Source organism: Dendroctonus ponderosae, unplaced genomic scaffold, assembly GCF_020466585.1.
Source record: "Dendroctonus ponderosae isolate FM_Combo_2020 unplaced genomic scaffold, Dpon_F_20191213v2 Dpon_F_20191213_5, whole genome shotgun sequence".
NCBI classification, from domain to species: domain Eukaryota; kingdom Metazoa; phylum Arthropoda; class Insecta; order Coleoptera; family Curculionidae; genus Dendroctonus; species Dendroctonus ponderosae.
The window spans coordinates 7,748,577-7,767,680 of NW_026018715.1; the positions used below are offsets into that span (position 1 = coordinate 7,748,577).

General features: G+C 34.5%; 1 protein-coding gene across 3 annotated transcripts in view; it reads right to left on the reverse strand.

The window, feature by feature from the left end:
• The window catches only part of LOC109539565, a 74,644-nt gene that overhangs the window by 20,081 nt on the left and 35,459 nt on the right, over positions 1-19,104 (reverse strand). The window contains exon 1 of one of the 3 annotated variants that reach the window (XM_019907389.2): positions 12,090-12,404. The exons of 1 other annotated variant lie outside the window; for it this stretch is intronic. In XM_019907389.2, coding sequence (XP_019762948.1) covers positions 12,090-12,156 — 67 coding nt within the window. In that variant the 5' untranslated portion in view covers positions 12,157-12,404. Of the gene's footprint in view, positions 1-1,404; positions 1,752-12,089; positions 12,405-19,104 lie in introns of those variants that run through there. One more of the 3 variants, XM_019907387.2, reaches the window with a different exon arrangement.

The following is a 19,104-nucleotide window of genomic DNA, read 5'->3' on the forward strand; positions in this document are numbered from 1 at the left end:
TATCAGAATAATAATGAAAGTTGTGTCTATTCACGAGACCATTGTTATGAAAAGTACATTCATCACTAAATAACACATTTTCGAAAAACTTTTCAATTTCTGCCACTATCTAACACCCACATGCAAAACTCAGTTCAGTTTTCTAAATAATTTCCATAAAGTTCTTGACAAAGCTGAATTTTATAAGGATAAACGTTGTGCTTTTTGATAATTCTGGAAATACTTGATTGACTAATGTTAGTACTTTTGGATGCTAGATTTTGACTAACATTGGGATTTTCGATAACTGAACCAATTACCGTGAAAACATTTTCTTCATCTTCAGTGACCGATTTCCTTGTAATGGGTTTTTTATAATTGACACTCCCACTTTCCTCAAATTGGTGTAATAAGCGCTTAAAAACTGTTGGCTTAGGATGATTTCTTTCAGGACACTTTTGAGCATAAACTCGAGAAGTCAATAAACAATTTTTATGACATTCTCCAAGGGTGAAAATCATGTCAATACGTTCTTCTCTTACGATAATTCTTCATTTTAACTAAGCAACACAATAATAATATTAAAATAACGACCAACACGTCTACAATTACATAAAACAATACCACTCTAGCTATTAAAAAGAGACTTTGCAGTCTAAACTGACAAATAAAATAAATTATTTGACATGTGTTAATGGCATAGGCAACTTAGATACATTGGAACCTTAAATTAAACATCACCAAATGGTGCACAGAACGACTATTTGACGTATTTTGTAAAAAACTTAGCTATTAACATCCTAATACCATTCGATAGGTAACTAAAAATTGCATTTCCTGGTAAGTTAAAAAATATGGGGTTGTATTTAAATTAATCAAGTTAGAGCCACTTAAATTTCTTATTTGATTAGATTAAATTGGTGGACATGGTAAGACAATGGTATAACATGGTAAGTTTATTATCATTGGGATATAAAATATTATATCTTGTTACACTTCACTATAACTTACGCTTACATAACTTAAATACTTCTAAAGTATTTGACACGTGAAAATTAGATTAGATTTTGATTAAATTCGTATTATTTGAAAAACCTTAAGATTTAGGTGTGATAATCCTCATTAAAACAGACACTTATTTTCATCAGCAAATCCAAAAATGCAATAATATTCAGGACATTCCATTAAAAAAAACCAACTTTGATACCTTTAGAGCTTTTGGGACACCCTGTACATTACAAAAATATTTTTTAAATGTGCGCTCGGTAGGCGTCGGACAATTCATAAATAATACTTTTTAAAAATCAAACGGTTTAGCCGTAAACTTCCGTACCGTATAGCGTGAATAACCCTAAAAGCTTTAACTTTAAACCCTATAGTTGGAGCAGGGTACTAAACCATAAAAAAATCGAACCCACTCAGTACCTGCGGAGCCCTGCAAGCACTCCAGCTCAATGGTGTAATCCCAAAAATCCAGCGAATTCAATCCGGAACTTGCACTCGAATCGGAAGGCATGTCCAAACTATCGCTCATATTGGTACCCAGCTGACTACATCGGGTTCGAATCACTCAACTCCTCAAAGTGCACGTATTCCAAAAGCGCTCAGAACCAAACTGATCCGGACGCGAGCTAAAGAACAACTGCGGCACCGGGGACACCTTCTAACAACCAACAACGTCAATGCACATGGTTCTCGGTAAAAGCCTGATCGGGTACTTGCTGCACTCGTTGGTTGCAAGGTAGGGAAGCGATAACCTTCTAAGAAACTTTTATATTATTGTCGAAAAAAGCAGACGGGTACCCGGCATGGGTACCCGGTGCCCGTTGTGGTCTTTTTCTTGGCATTAAATCCATGAATGGGTCTCAATGCGGAAATTATTGGCAGGCTTAAGAAGGCCTGTTATCTCAAAAACAACAACAGTTCCATCCGAAGACGATGGAAGTGTTGTTCATGACAAATACAAAAGTTGCTTTCAATATTGATTGCCCACATTGGTAGTCGTTTTTAGGCCATTATTGGATGATCCAAAAAAGAGTTGATCATTTTTGTAGCTTCTAAAGGATTCTAAAGTGAACATGAATCCTTCGTTTCTTTGGAATATTCTGATGAATACATGGCAGCGGCAAGCTCAATATCAAGTTTATTTTAGTTTAGTTTCTACGATTTTTATTTTTATTTCCTTCAATTTCATTTTCATTTATTTTCAAAAATGCCAAATTAATTTGTTTTTAACATTGTGGAATTTGTAAGGGCGTACTATATTTTCCCATATTTGTTTTTTAGTCGCACTTCTTTTAATTCAAGGAGCAAGTAGGTAAGAAATGTTCGCCAGTGATTGGAAACGATATAAACAATTTGCATTTTAAAGCTCAACTCTGCTAGTTATTTTCATTTGTAGATAATTCGATTGGCTTTAAAATGGCTATTTTAATTACTGAAATCGCCCAACAAAAAGCAGAATAACAATTAATTTCTTGCACAGTATTTTGAATAGATATTAGCAGGCGCATAGATGAGCAACCTTTTAGCGAGAACCCCATTTGCGTTTCTTTTTAAGACACAGAGAGTAAGAATAGGAAAAAACTAATTAAAATTTCCTTGAAATAGCAAATTGTTAGAGAAACAACGGCGTGGATTGTTTGTGAGAACTTAAGCACTTCTAGCATTTTACAAAGTTAATGAGATTTAGTTTTTCTTGTTCTGAGTTTGTAATACATTTATTTGTTTATGTGACTTATAGCCAGTTTATACTAAAACTATTTCAACTATTTTTGTTGCTACACTTCTATTGACATTGAACGGTTAGATGGCTGGAGATACGAGTAAAGTTCTGCTTCTAAGTCGAGGTTTCTGGAAGTTCTAGAGGTTCACAGGAAAACGGCTGAGTTGGATTAATACTCGCGTTAATACACAAGTTAGGTTGAACTATGATTTTTACCATATTTTTAAACGATCTCATTCTGTAACTATCCCAAAAGTCATCACGCAAGCTTATTTAAGTTTTTTTGTAATATATTTTGCCGAATTCTATTTCATGAGGCTACTAGATAGTCAATTTTACATTTAAATCTTTAATATTATTTTCATTCATATACGCAATTAATTTGAGTCATTTATCGCGACTTATCTCAAAATGGGCGAACCCCGTAAGTAAGGAAAAAACCAGAAGGCAACTATAGGAAAGTCAAATATCCAATAGGACATAAATATGGCTAATAAAGAGGACAGTAGTATAAAACTTAGTATAAACGTAGGCCTGGGTAACTCAGTGAATTTTTAGGAGTTGGCACAGTGCTGTGCAAATTGCTTGGTGCGCCAAACCAACGCACCGGCGCAGTAACTCAGTTCCGTTACTTTAAAGGCCATTTATTAATAATATTTTTAAAATGTCTTTAAATTTCAGAATTTTCCAGTTTTAGCCAAGTTACTCTTTCTCCTAAATGCTCAATTTTCTAAAGTTTTACTTAAAAATGCTGACAATCTTAAGGTATTTGCCGCCAAAAATTAGGAAATAAATTATAATATATTAATTATAAAATAATAAAAAGTTTTGAAATCCCTTTCCAGCTTCGAATGTGGACCAAAAATCAAACAACTTTTTCAAATTCATTATCAAACTTCAATATATAAATAACATCAAATTAAAATATTTTTTTTATCAAAAAACGAACAGAATAAGCGAAAGTTTATAACAGATTATTCGGAAATCTCGTCACCTCCATTCCTCTGAAGACTGTAGAACTTGTTAAAAAATGTTGTTTTTTAGTTTCTTTTTCTACTTTACTTTCTACTCAAAAACGTTTTATTTTGTAGGGTTTCACTTAGAAATACTGACGACCTGCAGGACTTTTACGCGAAAAATGACACGATAAATTTATAGCTTTGTAAAAATTTTACAAAACTTTTTTCAGTGTCGATTTCGGAACAAAAACGAAAATAAATTCCTACCGTTTTTTCGCGAAAACAGTTACGTTACACAAAACTAAAAGTTTTTAATCGAAAACGAAAAAAGCATTATTTTCTGATGATTCTCTTGGGGTGTTTTCAGCCAAAAATGACAAAATCAATTTTGCTAGAAAATTCGCCTCATTCATCGGTTTGCAGGGAACTTTAGAAAACCCATTTCAGCTTCGAATTAGGCACAAAAACCAAATAATTTTATTCAGTTTTTTACCGAAATTAATTAGGACTATTTTGAAAAAACATCGATCAGCGCTCTGAGGATTTCTAAAGTTCCTTTAAATTTTCAGGTCATTGCAGTTTTAGCAAAGCTTCGATTAAGCAATTCTTTCTACGCAAAAATCGCATTATTTTTTAGTTTTACTTAAAATACTGCCCACTCTTCAGGTAATTTCTGTGAAAAATGATAAGATAAATTTTATTGGCCTCCATAACCGCTTTGCAAAAATGTTTGGAAAACTTTTTGCAGCTTTGAAGTATGGACAAAACCCTAATAATTATTTCTAGGTCTTTTTCCAAAAAATATTTCCCCGAACTGAAAAAGCGTCTCTTCACTTTATTATTATTAATTTATTACATTTATTATTACTTTATTTTAGTTGTTTGAATAATCTCGTAAAGCTTTAACAAATTAATTACAACTCATTAACCGATGAGTTATAACTCGTTAACTCAAAGAGCGGCAACAACTCAATAGCGCAACTCAACACAGTGTTACCCTGGCCTAATGAAATGGCCGAGAGAAGAGGAATTAGTAAGACAACGTGAAAAGATGGGCAAATCACGGAAGTAAGGAAAGAAACCTATAGGAAAATTAATTATTCAATAGGACTTAAATCTGGCCAACAAAGAGTACAGTGGTTTAAGATGGCCGATTGAAGAGGAATTGCAAAATTCATATTAGAAGCACTAGATGGAGTGTGCATCAGTGTGTGATAAAACAAGTAAATTTTTACCGAACATCTTAATTTGCCTAATTGAGGGAGAAATTCACTGTAGCAATTGGGTCGTGACGGATCGAAAGGAAGGCATCTAGTCTGCCAACGACGAATTCTTCTGCAAGGCAACTAGTTTTTGCTAATCTCCTAAGTTTTACTGATCTTTTTTGCAGTTTTTCAACGTCCTATCTCAATGATTGTTGGCCCAGTTCCCAGTCAGTTCAGGCCTGTTTTCGGTTAATACATTACTCGCGGAATTGGAGCGCTTAAGACGTGCTCGTATTGCAACTGCACCCATCCAACAATCATACCAATAACTCGTCTATTAATTCGTTTCGACTCTTATCTAATCCGAAGTCTTGCGCTCTTTAATTAGCACTGTTCCGATCAGCTTGTATAACCTTTTCGTTCAGCCGGCCGGAAAATGAAGAACATAATCAAAGCCTTCCAGGCGGGTAAAAAACGGCACATAAATTCATCCTGATGAACAATGAATGAAGATTGAAAAACAATGCTAAACGGTGAAATATGGTGGTTGGAAGAGAAACCTGCTGACATTTTAGTCTTTAGCTAAATCCGTCCACGCCTAAGCACCTTGCAAAGGTTAAGTTTCTGGTATGGGCGGAAAATAACGAATAAGCAGAACATTTCTTCTTTGATGGTTGAAAGTTACATAGATACAATATTGTACAGGTTATCACATTTTCTAGGATTTTCGCTTGTGCTGTCTCCTTAAATTGAAATATACAGGACGTTCCAGTTAAAAAATGAACTTCGGTCCAATAACTTCTTTACCTGACCACGTATACTTATTCTGAAAAGGGCAGATTATTCAGCAATCATTATAAAGAAAATTTTACATAAAACGTGTTTCTGTATTTATTCTCACTAAGAAAATATAGGGTCATTTTGAAATTGAATTAAAAAAAAATTTCTTTATATTTTGATTTTATGATTTTAAGTTTGGCCCAAGTATCGCAAACGAGACACCCTGTATTTATAATTAAAATCGTCAAAAAAAACAATAATTTAGTTGGTGTATTTCAAGAATAAGCGAGTAGGAGCATTAAGAATAATAGAAGTAGAACAATGCAAAAAGTGTATAATCTTGATGGATCAAGCGTGGGAGCGCAACGAGAAACAAATGGGGAAATGAAAAGGAAATTAAATCAAATGATTAATGAAGACACATGCAAATGTTTTTCTACTTTATGGATGCAGAACGAAAACGAAGTTCAGCTATTTTTTTATTTGGCCTATTTACTTAATCACTTTATTTGCAATGGATGAAACATCGTCATTCAAAGGCCGAAATATAAAACACATTAGCGGACAATTGTCTTCATAATAATACATTTAGAAGCTTAAATTTAGTATAAAATTGAAATGCATAAAGCAAGTCTAATGGTTCTTAGTTCATACACTGTTTTATCACAAATTCGTTTGCACAAACTGCATCTAAATGTCATTAAGTTGTTTATTATCCCTCAATTATATTGATTTTACTATCGAAGAATACACATGTATTTTGCGTATTTCAGGACGAAATTTCGGTGTGTAATTAATAATAATTTATACTTCAATATGTTATTATGTATTCAATTCTAAACATAAATGTTCTTTCAGTAGGTTATACAGGACGACAAGAATTAATTTAAAATATTCTCGTTTCAAAACATTTGTTGGCATTTTAGTGAAATTAGTTAACGAGTGAATTTACTATTTTTGGAAAAAAGTACATTAAATTTTGCCAAGTCTTCATAGTTGTATTTATCTACAAGTGAAGCAATAAAAACAATTAATTGTTTTTCCAATTCAAAAACCTGTCAGATAGACCGAATTTTAGTTTTGCTTTTGAGCCGAGCAGTTACTGGAATTTTTGAAACACTTGAAAACTCCATTTACGTTACCATTTATGAACGTTATTAACTGTTAGTAGCCAGATTAAATGTTTTGTTGATTAAGTTTAATTTATGTCGATATTAAATTGACTTTATTCCTCGAGAACGATAACATATTTTTCGATAAGCCGATATACTACACTACGCACTTTTTCCCGATTTATTTACCAATAAAATTAGCCAATTATTGAAACTTTTGCCGTCAACGACTTAACACTTAGATATTGATCTCTCAATAAATTGGGGAAATTTCAGTAAAACTGACCTAAATTTCAATACTTTAGTTCTGTTATTTAGTGTTTTGTTGCTGCATGCAAAGAAGTGACTAGTTAATGCATGCAACACAGATTTTCAACATTTTAAACACAATAAAAAAATTAACTTAAGTCTTAATTCCTTGTCACTTTTTTTGGAGAACCGCTGCCAACACCGTCATTGCACAGTCAGCAAACAACAAATAACATAAAATTTCCAGAACATTTTTACAATTCGCAATAATTTCCAAAATGCTCTAAGTCGGCAATAATCGTACGATTTATCGATGGAAGCCCCATGCTACGCTTTTCGCTCATATCGGGTGACCTCCAATAATTGGCACACTTTATTCGCCAATAAATTGGGCAAAGTCTGTAGTTGTAATATCTGCATAATATATGTTAGAGAGATATGGAAGAACATGTTTACTTAGTGCCCGTCCACTAATAATTGCAGGCTGTAACTGAATTAATACCAGGCACTATTTCCTTTTAATAGCAGCGTCAAAATAAAGCCTTGTTCGGATTTCATTTTGATTTGTAACCTATAAAATGTTTTACTGTTTACCCATCACATTGGTTTGTCGGTGTTAAATGAATTATTCAAAAGTGTATTTTGGACATATTTTGATTTAAATGTGCTTAATTAATGACTCATATGTTTGAGGACTTGCGAATGCAGGAAGGTGTCAAGGAATCAAGCGAAGTAGAATAAGAATCAAATTGTGCCCCACCGGCCAAGCGTAAAAAATGCACCAATAACGGCAGGCATAAAACTTATTAGCGGCACGCCTTACTAAAAATCGAATTCGAATATTCACACGTGCAGATGTCAATTTAACGGCGCCACTATTAGCGCGGAAATTTCATTCAGTAAACCTTGTACGTTTCGAATGCAAGTTATCATCAGCAATCCGTTCATGATAATTCATAGTGCAAAAAATCAATTCGTCCCATTGAACTTTTTTCGCATCGTACCCCATAGTAATCAAGTGCATATGATGCAGTTCTGTAACCGCTGGTTTCTTTATTATTAAGTGCAATCGAATGGAATTTGACTAGAACTACGAAAAGAAAGCAAACAACGATTTGCGCGTTTTTGCGGTTTTATAGACAAAAATGTTGCTTACGTTGCAACAAAGTATGAGTTATGTAAATATATTGCCGTTATGTAACCGATTGTTTATATATGTTACAGGCGAAAACACAGTAATAACTCGACGATCTGCTTGCTGGGTGAAATTAATTATCGATAAAAACAAACCTGGGCGTTAAATGTCGCGTAAAAAAACGCCGTTAATGAACTCTAATTTGGGTACCTGACCATCCTGGAATCTGGGTCGAGTCGGGTACCGACCAAAATGTAAATCGGGCGTTTATGGTACCTTTGGTTCCGATGAGTTAAACAATATGGTTCACAGTTCGTTAGGCAGGAAGATGTCTTGTTCAGCTCGGTGAAATTCGGTACCACTTGTGCTTACTGATTAATTTTTCCTTTATTAGGTCCGAACAGCGTGGGAGTAGAACTGTCCCGCACTAAATATTAAATATCCGATATAAATTGCAAAAAAAACATGGTTTGACGCACTTTGTCGGTTTCATTACCGATTAAGTGACGAATATCAGGTGACGAGACACTCAACAGCAAATCAGTGAAGTGTATTAGCGGACTTTTCAAAGACGACCAAGTTTCTTCAACAGGTTTCGACTTAAATGCATCATCAGTGTTGGTTTGCCAAATCCTGGGTGGAAATTAGCGTGAAAGCGTGCACATTCGACTCCATCATTAGTGAATCATAAAAGTTCCTTTCATATTCTGCTCTAATGCAATCGAAACCATTTCGAGCAGTGAATAAAATGTTGTTCATTGCTGAATCTGGGCTCATCATCACATCATTAAGTAGAAAACCGTCATTATGTTGCACTTTCCCAATTCTAATCGCATGTGAGGTTCGATGAAGACGAATTCATTTTGCTGGGACAAAAACTTGCACGACCCGGAAACCTCTTCATTCCAAAGCTCGGCTTACGGTGCGAATGCACTCAGCAAAGTTTGATAGTGATATTTGGTTCGCAAACGCACTTTATTCGATTTTTAATAATCGATTAATTGGAAAATAATTGAAAATAAAAACTAGTTGCTAACAAGTTTTATCGCCTGCGAAAAGCTGGCGCTGGTTTTTCATCTATTGCAAAACAGGGGAAAAGCATTGCTTATTCTGTTGATGCAGCATTTCATTAATTGTCTGTATTCTTTCTTCTCTCTTAAGTCTTCAGTAACGCCGCATCTTCTATGTCTAAGTAAACCATGTCATAAAACAGGTCATTTTTTCCTTGTAAACTGTTTGTTGTTTAATTTTTTTTAAATATTTACTTTTGTAAACAATCGTTTTGCAAATTAATATGATATACAAGATGAGAGAGGTTTGATCTTTATAACTTCAGGAATCGAAAGAACAGGTCAGAATAATTTAGATTAAGAGTGAAACCACTGTGTTTTCCTTTTTACAGCCCTGAAGATGTCTTTAATATAGCCGAAATTTTGGCCCAAGAAAAATTGAATTTTTGAGTCTTTCCCCACCACTCATTGACTGATCAACCCGGAGACCAAAATAGGCATCTTTTACCGTTAGGAATAATTTTTATACATATAAAAAATATAACGTAAAATGTTTAATGGAAATTTAGCAAGTTGTAAAGATTTTTTACCGCTTTTTGGTCGTAACTTGAACCATTCGTCCAATCAAGGTAAAATTTGGAACACTTCTATCTAAATATCTGTGAGTTTCCATGGGTTGTTGTAACTTAACGTGAAATTTATGGGCGCTACTTTGCCTCGAATTTCATTAAATATCTCAGAAGCAAAATGAAATTTCATAAAAAGTCAAGAGACAAAGAGTTTCTAATTAAACCAGTGAATAAACCTGCGCAAGTGTTTTATTTAAACAAGTTTCATTGTAGCAGTTTGGAAAGAAAAGAAGAGAGAAGTGGCACAAAAAATATACTTCTAATGCCGGTAGTATACTACGCACTTTTCCCCGATTTATTGGCCAATTATTGAATGTTTCTTCTTGGCCGCCATCGACTTTACACTTCGATACTGTTCTTACAAATAATTAGGACAATGACGAGTAGTTTATAGCACATGAACCAAGAGCTGAATCATTTGCTTCCAAAGCAGTTTCAAAGAAGCGACTAATTTTCTTTATCAATTTTCTAAAGTTGTTGCATACGACACAGATTTTCAACATCTGCAACAAACAGTCAAAATAAAAAAATTTAATCTATCATTTTTTGAACAGTTTGCAAACAACAAATAACCCCGAAAAAATTACAATTTGCAATAATTTCCAACATGCTCTGACTGCAATAAATCGTCCGATTTATCGGTCGCAGCCCGATTCTGCGCTGTACGCTCCTGGTAAGGTCACCAGATATGAGCCGTCAAAGCCACCAATAATTGACCCATTCTATTGGGCAATAAATCGGGAAAAAGAGCGTAGTCGTAAATAACGGCATAAGTCTAAGTAAAACTTGTTTTGAGACAAAACATTTTTTTTTCTTAAACTGTTTGTTGTTTAACTAAATCTTTACTTCTGTAAACAATTCCGCACAAACGTCAGTTTACACAAATTTGTGTGAGTTTCCATGATTTGCTGTAACGTTAAATGAAATGTAGATGAATGGAGGGCTTCAATGTGTCAAATTTATTTAAATACTTCAGAGACAAGACAAAATATGAAAAAAAGCCGAAAGACAGAAAAGCTTCAACTTGAATCAGTGATTGATCTGTGCAGGTGCTTTATTTAAATACGCTTTATTTATTGTTGAAATTGTCAAAGAAATGTAAAAAAGAAGGGTGACATAAACAATGATCGTCTAAGAAAGCTGTGCGTCTAAAACTTTAGGAGACTATGTAAGGTTATTAGAAGTAGTTGTTTGCCGAGTTTTACCGCAATCAGATATGTGGTTCACAAATTACGAAGGAAAATCGGGAGAAAACGTCTTATTCTTATTCCAACTTGTTATGATATTCTTATCTTTCCTGGGTCTCAGTAAAGGGTGAAATTTTGAAACATCGTTTATTTCATTACGTTTCGGCGAGACAACAGCGCCATCATCAGATTTGAAGAATTGAAAACCTGACGAGGTTTTCAAGAAGGCAAAGACCTAAAAGGACGTTGATTTTTACCATTCATGAGTTTGTGTAAATTTTAAATCTGATGATGGCGCTGTTGTCTCGCCGAAACGTAATGAAATAAACGATGTTTCAAAATTTTTACTTCACACTTTGACTGAAACAAAGGAAATATAAGAATATCCTAACAAGTACACGCAGTCAGGAAAATAAATCAGAATCTTATTCCAACGAAAATCTATCTCGGAAAAGATTCCATTTATGCAAAAATTTTATATCAATTCGGAACATTCTATCATGTTCTACCGATTTCTGAAGTTATCAAGATTAAACCTGAGTAACCTATACCTATAAGACAAGGCCAGACAGAACAAGTGAAATTTTGTAATATTTTGAAACGTCAGTGTACGTCGTTTATGGATGTCATTTTCCCGTGACATATCCGTGTAAAGACGTCAATTTCACGTAACAAAATTGGTGACTTTGACGTACGTATATTGCCTCGTCGTTTTCACGTGATTATTACGATCGGTGCTTGGTTTGGAGACTTTGAAGTGAATGCTTTGTTGGACTAGCCTTTTGTGAAGCGTAAATGACAATTCGACATCAAAATGACGAAAATCGGCGACGGTAGCACACACTACTGAAGCCATGTAATTGAAAGAAAAAATACATTTAAATATTGTTATTGTTATATAAGCTATAAAAGACTTAATTAGTTCTCAACTAGTAAGTTTTGAAGCAAAAACAAGGCGTGGCCACCAAACTGTAACAATCTCGATTACCCAGTGTAAATATTTATCCTTCCGAAACACTTCACTTAGATGACCGCAATGAGACCACAAAGATCGTCCCGTAATAAGCGTCGCATTGGATTTGACCTCATGGTAAGCAAATCAAGCCGGTTTCTGCTTACCTTCCAGAATGCGGCCCCTGGCAAACTCGTCCTGAGTCACATCCGTTAATCCTTTAAGACCGCTCATTTTAGCGCACCAAATTGTAGTTTTTAGCAACACATTCGCATGCTCTCGCGTTCTCACCGCGCGACTACTGCGGTTTAACCGGCCCGGAAAAAAACGTCCACAAATCGAACAAAAAGCCGACTTCGACTGGAATTAATCAAGTGAACCAAGTCGGTTTTGTCACAATCAAATGACTACAGCTGATTGGAATTGCGACTCGCGATATGCACTTGTTCGGCGTCGCCTTCTTGAGCGTCGCGATGGACGCCGGACAGTTGGTGCGCACTGCTATCGATTCGCAACGTTGCCATCCAAAAGTATTGATTGGACGAGCAAATTCTACCGACGTTAAACCAAGCAGAAATGGTCTTGGCATGTAGAATAGAATCGTCTGATAGGGTTTAGTAACGATGCAGACAATTTTCTCATTGGCTTGCCGTCGGCAAAGTGAAATCGATCGTTAACTGGTTGATGAGTCACGGGGGCACGAAACGTCTGGGACGGAACCCCAACCAGACTCACCTGTCTGTTGGTCGATATACAGCGTGACTTTTTAGATGATTAGTACAATGATCGTCGAAACTACAGCAATTACGAACAAAAGTAAATGGACAAAATATTTCAGTTTTGAACGCTCTACTCGAAACATTTTTTATTTTTTCAAAATTTGACAGCTGTCAGCAGATCCAAGAAAAACTAATTTATGGCGGACTTTTAAATAACCCCAGTTCCGTCAATATTACTCAGACAGGAAAACAGTGAATAGAAAATTTGTAGGAAATTACATTGCAAGTACATAAGACGTTTTTACATATTAACTGACATTTTTGACATATGACATAAACTTGTGCTTTTTAAATGGCAACCATATTTGATTATGCCTTTATTAAATAGAGTATTTTATTACGATTTCAGTGATATACAGGGTGGTTTTTTAGTGCGAGAGAGTTCATTATTTCCGTTGGTGTTGAACTTTCGAAAAATAGTTTCATATAAAAGTTGTTGACACAGAGAGTGCGCACATTTTTGACACAGAAAAGCGAGGCAAGATCAAAGTGTATTTTTTTAAATAGAACTACCCACTTTTCATTAGCTCCTACAATGCAGTTTGAAACGCTGTATATGCACCGTAAATTGTTTTTTTCTTACTTGCGACGTTGGCAGATTATCACCATTTTAGTAAAATTTTGCTTAAAAACATGGTATCTAAAAATTAATTGTAAAAGCAAAAAAAAGCAGTTAAAGATACAAAAAATACGTCTTTCCAATCACCACAGATCCGCTAAGAATTCTATTTAACCAAAATATTAATACATTGTACAGGGTGTTAACAATGTGTACTTTAATCTAAAACTTTTTAGCGCAATATAACTTTTGTTTTTCAAATGGAAGTACCTGTATATTAATACGTCATTAGATAGACAATTTACAAAGTTACAAATTTGCATTTACATTTTAAGCTGTGAAGTCAACCGTCTTCAAATTATAAATTATTTGATTTAAAAATTTCAAAAAGTTGTTACATTTTATAAGGTGCATTTATACCTTCGAAGTGCAGTATGTCCCGATTTATTATCCATTGACTGTACGCTGACTAATCGCTTGAAAACTTAACATATATCTATAACAATAAAAGGGTCTACCTAAAAATGTCTGTTTTGCTTTAAATATATGCCCATCGGACGCGCAAAACTGATATTCCGCCTAAATTTATTGGTGTACTTGGGAAGTGTTAGGAGTGCCGATTAAAATAGTCGCCTTTGCTACCTTACGGAAAAGCAGTGAAAAGTGTAAGAAACAACACTACTAGGAAAAGTCGTTAGTAAAAAACTCTTCTGTAAGCTAATGGAAATTAGTCGAATATTTTGCTTCGGCAATTAAGCTTATTTGATTTTCTGTCTTTAAAGATTTGTTTATACTTTTGTGTGCTCTTAAGCTGTAATTCAACAATTTTATAAGCGTGTCGTAAGCACAGAATCAGGCACCATTCAATTAACTTCAGCTCTCATTTCGTAATTAACGCACCGGTTTACTGTTTGTCTTGTTTACCCATCGAAATTCTGAGTTTCAAGAGCGTTTTCCTCAGATCATCCTCACGACTTTGGATTAATAAGAGAAAAATTGAACACCAAATTGAAAAGAAACGCAATACTTTCACAAACTAAAATATACTCAACCTAAAATAATTAAATAAAATATAAAAAATGAGCAAAGTTGTCTTAAAACTTTGAAATCCTCTGCTTAGCCTCAAGTGATTTTTCCCACTACCTATATGAACCAATTGTTTACTGAATATAATTTTTAATTGGTTATTGAAGAACTGAAAATTAGACCAGGAGGAAATTCGAAGGCCTGTTTCTGTTGCGATTATTAGATCAAACATCCTTTTCCGAAGGTTTTTTAGTAAACCAATTGCATTGGGAAAGCCTGGAATCACAGGAAATGAAACCTCTGATCCAGACGATGGGAATCGTATTTTGTCCGATTCATCTGCTACTTTACACATTATCATATCCATTCCAATTACTAAAAAAAATTTTTTCAATCGACGTTCCTCTCGCGCATTTTTTCTCGACTCTATCATTCATCCCGATCAGTTTGCCAAAACTTTCGATGTGCAAATCGCTTCGCAAATGTACCCAGTCATTCGATTAAATTTCAATTTCACTCTGAAATACTTGTTTGTAAATGTGTTTGTTCAATTACGGGTACGTCCATTTACTTTCGGTTTACTGTAATTGATTTTTTTCTTGTACGGAAAGTCGATTATCTGTTTAGGGAATCTAATTTTTTTCGTTTCCGGCCTGCCACACAGTTGAATGATGTGGGAGTGTATGTTTTTGTGTACCGACTATCAAAAAACGCTATTTGAGAGGTAATTTATAGATGCAATTTGCGCAATCTAACCAAGCGTGGAAGTAGAGGGCTTAATCTAATTATACATATATCGGTTTTATTGCAATATATTCGGACATTCACTCCTTTAAATTAGCAGCTGGCCTGTTGGAAAAATCACTGAATGCGGACATTCAAAAAATTAATTCAATAGCTTCAGACATGACGGCGCTCGCGCCCCAGGTTATACCCATTTAACAGAACCACCATGAATATTCATAGATCAAACACTCACTTTTGATGGTTTAGAAAAGTCATCCAATTTTTATACACAATATTAATCAATTAGCAGCAAATTTGAAAGGAAGTGTGTATTGAAACGGACAATTTGTTCCGGTCAATATCCGTTCGGTTTGGGTGTCGCAACATAGTTGTCGACAGCAAAATCCTCTAATTAATCGTCTAATCAGCAGTTAAATGCCCGTTTTATCTCGTAATCGCAACTCCTTTCGGTAAATTAGATCCTACACACAACAATGGAGGCACGTTCACTTTCTACCGGTCAAAAAATGTGCTCGATAACTGTTCCAAATTGATATCGTCGACATGACAGGGTTTTATCGCCATTTTTTCATCTCGAGAATGTATGGAGAAGCTTTCTTCTGGTCGCATATAATAACTGTCAAGCCACTAAAAATATATATGCTAATTGAATTTCGCAATCCGAAGGTATGGAACGCCTGAACAAGGCCACATTTGCCCGAACTTTGGATCTGGATAAATTCTGATTGCTTTGAGCGATTTCATTTCTGTTTAAAATATTACCTAGTCTAACTATTTTTCTGTGATTCACAGTTTTGCATAAAATAAGTACTTCAGATAAACTGGGTACAGGGTGGAAAATAAAGCAATGCGAGCTTTCTGAAAATTCTGCTAAAGTATTCTCAGTTGAGCAAAAAAGAAACGTTTGCTTGGATTTCAACACCAAATGCTGAAAGATAAACTTTATGTCTTGAAGTGACTTTTTAACTTTTTCGTCTGTCTCTTTTATTTACAACGTGATCTCAAAAAATCAATTTTTTGGACTTGCAGTGATAACTTTATTTCTATGAGCAATTTTTTTATTTTTTCAATTTTGAAGCTGAAAACAGTAACTTTGAAACTTTGAAACAGTAATTCAATATACAGGGTGCATTAAAAGAGAATGGGAAAGAATCCAAAATTCTGGCCGACTTTCAATTGAATTGAAGTTTACTTTGAAAGAATCCGATCATGCGTGTAACTCTGTAAATTGAATTTTTGCCTAAAGTTGACTATAAAGTTTTAGTTGCAAAAAGAGCTCTAGATTTTAAAAAAAGAATCAAGAAGGAATAACCTTATTAATACAAGACCAAAAAGTTTTTTTTTTGAGGCCAAACAGGCATAAGTTCTATCTTTATGCTTGTCGTGTTGAAATCCATCAAAACGTTTTTTTCTGGCTGGTTTCTACACTACTTACTGCTTTTACCTAAATAGGAAATATGGTTCGTTTTTGTACCAAAGCAAAATTTGAGAACGGTTTTTGTTTACGCGATTTCAACAAAATTGAGCCAAAGTTTCACAAGAACCGTTTGAGCTACCAGACCAGCTTTTCTGCCATTAGATAGAGAATTATGAATTTTTTTGCAATACATTCAACAGTTCATCGATTCACTATTTTTATCTTTGCATAACTTCATTTTCTGGCCCTACTGTGACCCCATCCTTTTTTTCGCCAGTCTTCTATTGTTTGCCTCTAACTTCAGTCATCTCTGTTTGACCCGGTTTTAGCGTTTACACTCATTCCGCTCTGTGATTTATTACAAATTGTGATATTTTAAAATTCACTTTTCAAACTCTTCTTTTGCCCCCTTCTTATGTTTACTATTTTCTACTCTTCAATTCCCAATTGACGCTATTATTTCCTCTGCTTCTGCATTCCGCCTGTCTAAACCATTTTCGGCTTATCAGCTTCTGGACATTTTGCTCTTGTTTCCCCTGTTTTTCAGTCATTTTCTTTCACATACTTCGCTTCTCTAGCTCCTTGTACCTCTGTAATATTCTGTTTGTGAGTTTAAATAATGTATACCAGCGTTTTTACACCGTTTTTCGCCCGCTGTTTTATTGTCAATTCTACTATATTCAAATTATCTTCTTCAAACTCTCTTGTAGTCGTTGTTGCTTACTCGTCTTTGGTGCCCTTTTTGCCTTGACTATCTTATACTCCGTTTCCATTCTCACTTACCTAATCGACGTTATTATTTCTTTTGCTTTGTCAATATGTTTTGTCTTAATCATTTTTGTCTGCGGCTTCTGGAGCTATTCCTCTCGTTTTTTAGTGTCATTCCCTGTGTTTGCATAATTTAAGTTTAATTATTTATTGTTAATTTCTTTTTTCACTACTAATATATTATCTGCGTACGTTGTGAATCAGCTAAAGTTTTGGCATATTTCGTTAACATACTATTTTTTCAGGTCGACCAATGTACGGTTTTAAATGCCTTTATTTACTAATTACAGTTTCCTTACAGCTTGGAATAAATCGCGAGTTTTTTGTGTTGTGTAAATCGCGTCCCTAGATGGGAAGTATAAAATCATTATGGCCTTTGAGGCAAGTCCGGTTGCTTATTGTGCCTGCTAACTGCAGGATTAAAGTTTTCAATTCGGAGTAGATTTTCTTTGTCTGTTTATATGCCGTGTGGACTTTTTAAACATTATGGGCGGAAAATGGAGGATGGGGCACAAGCTTGCAGAAAGTTGGTAAGAATAATTTTAAATCTATAAATTATTTAGTTTGAACTGAATTTAGCTTTTCGCAAAGCAACGGACACTTATTTTCCTTTGTTTTGCTGATTTAAAAAATATATTTTTCACATTTTCTATACATTTTCTTCCTTTTTTCCAGGTGGCACGCACGATGCAGCTTTTGGTAAGTTTGGCATTACTTTTCCCTTGGTTGCCATTTAGATGTAGAGCTTTTATGTTTTAGCGTGTCATCTCGTGCGGTTTTTTAAAATTTTTGTTTTGGTTTTTGAAAAATTAATTTAAAGTCGGACTTTGGACATTAACTCGAGGTTTTCTATGGCAGACTGTCTTTATATTAGCACCTTTTACAGTTACACTTTTACTTTTATTAACTGCAAAATAATTGTCGTTTTTCTCTGAACTGCACATTTATTCTCGTGTAAGGTGTGTAGTATCAATTATTGATGTTTTTCTGTTATCAATTAGACTCGAACCTAACGGTTTTTGTATCACTAATGGGGATTGCTGAGATTTACAAATTTGAACTTTTCTTGCTCGGTTTTCTTACATTAATTGGTCAGGTTTATGCCACGTAAAATAAGGGTGTTCTGCTGAGAGCACAATTTTCATTATCGCCGAAGCAAGTACATAAGTTTTTTTAGTAAGTACTATAAGTTTTTTTCTGCGGTAAATTTCATTTTTTGCTGCTTTTAAAGTTAATAATACCCCAGAATTCAGATTAAAGTGCCTAAAGGAATGTAATTTTTGTTTATTACTTTGTGATGGTCTAGTAGATATCGCATTAAAGTGTAAATCGAAAAGGTGTTACTGAAGGTTCATATAATTTTAATGTTTTTTTTTTAGATATCTTTTCCCGATAGAAGTTCTGACTGATAACTTTGCGACCTCGTTACTGTTTGATTCTTTCTCTTCAAGCCTTTTTAGGGTTCGGTGTTTCATATAAATTAGGCAGCATTTACTTGGGCAGTATAATAGCAACTATTTGAGCCCAAACATCAGCATCTTACAAAAATTTGTATTATTGTAAGAGCTTTTAAATATTTGACATATTTATGCTTAAAGCGGCCAATTTGGCGGATTATTTCAGATAATTATTGCTGTTTGACAGCTCCGTGTTAACACTTCGCCTTCTATCTCTCAAAGAGCTGGAAGCTTTCAGGTTGTCCAATTAAAGTATGATTTGCTCCATTTTTTAATCGAATAGAATTAAACGGTTTTTGAGATTGTTGGTGCCGCCCACATGTAGATTATGGGCTTGCTCATTAATTGTATCCAAGTTTGGCTTGGACATTTCACTTTGAGCCCATAACGAATGAAATTGAAAAATTACGATCGGCTCTGTGTCCTTTC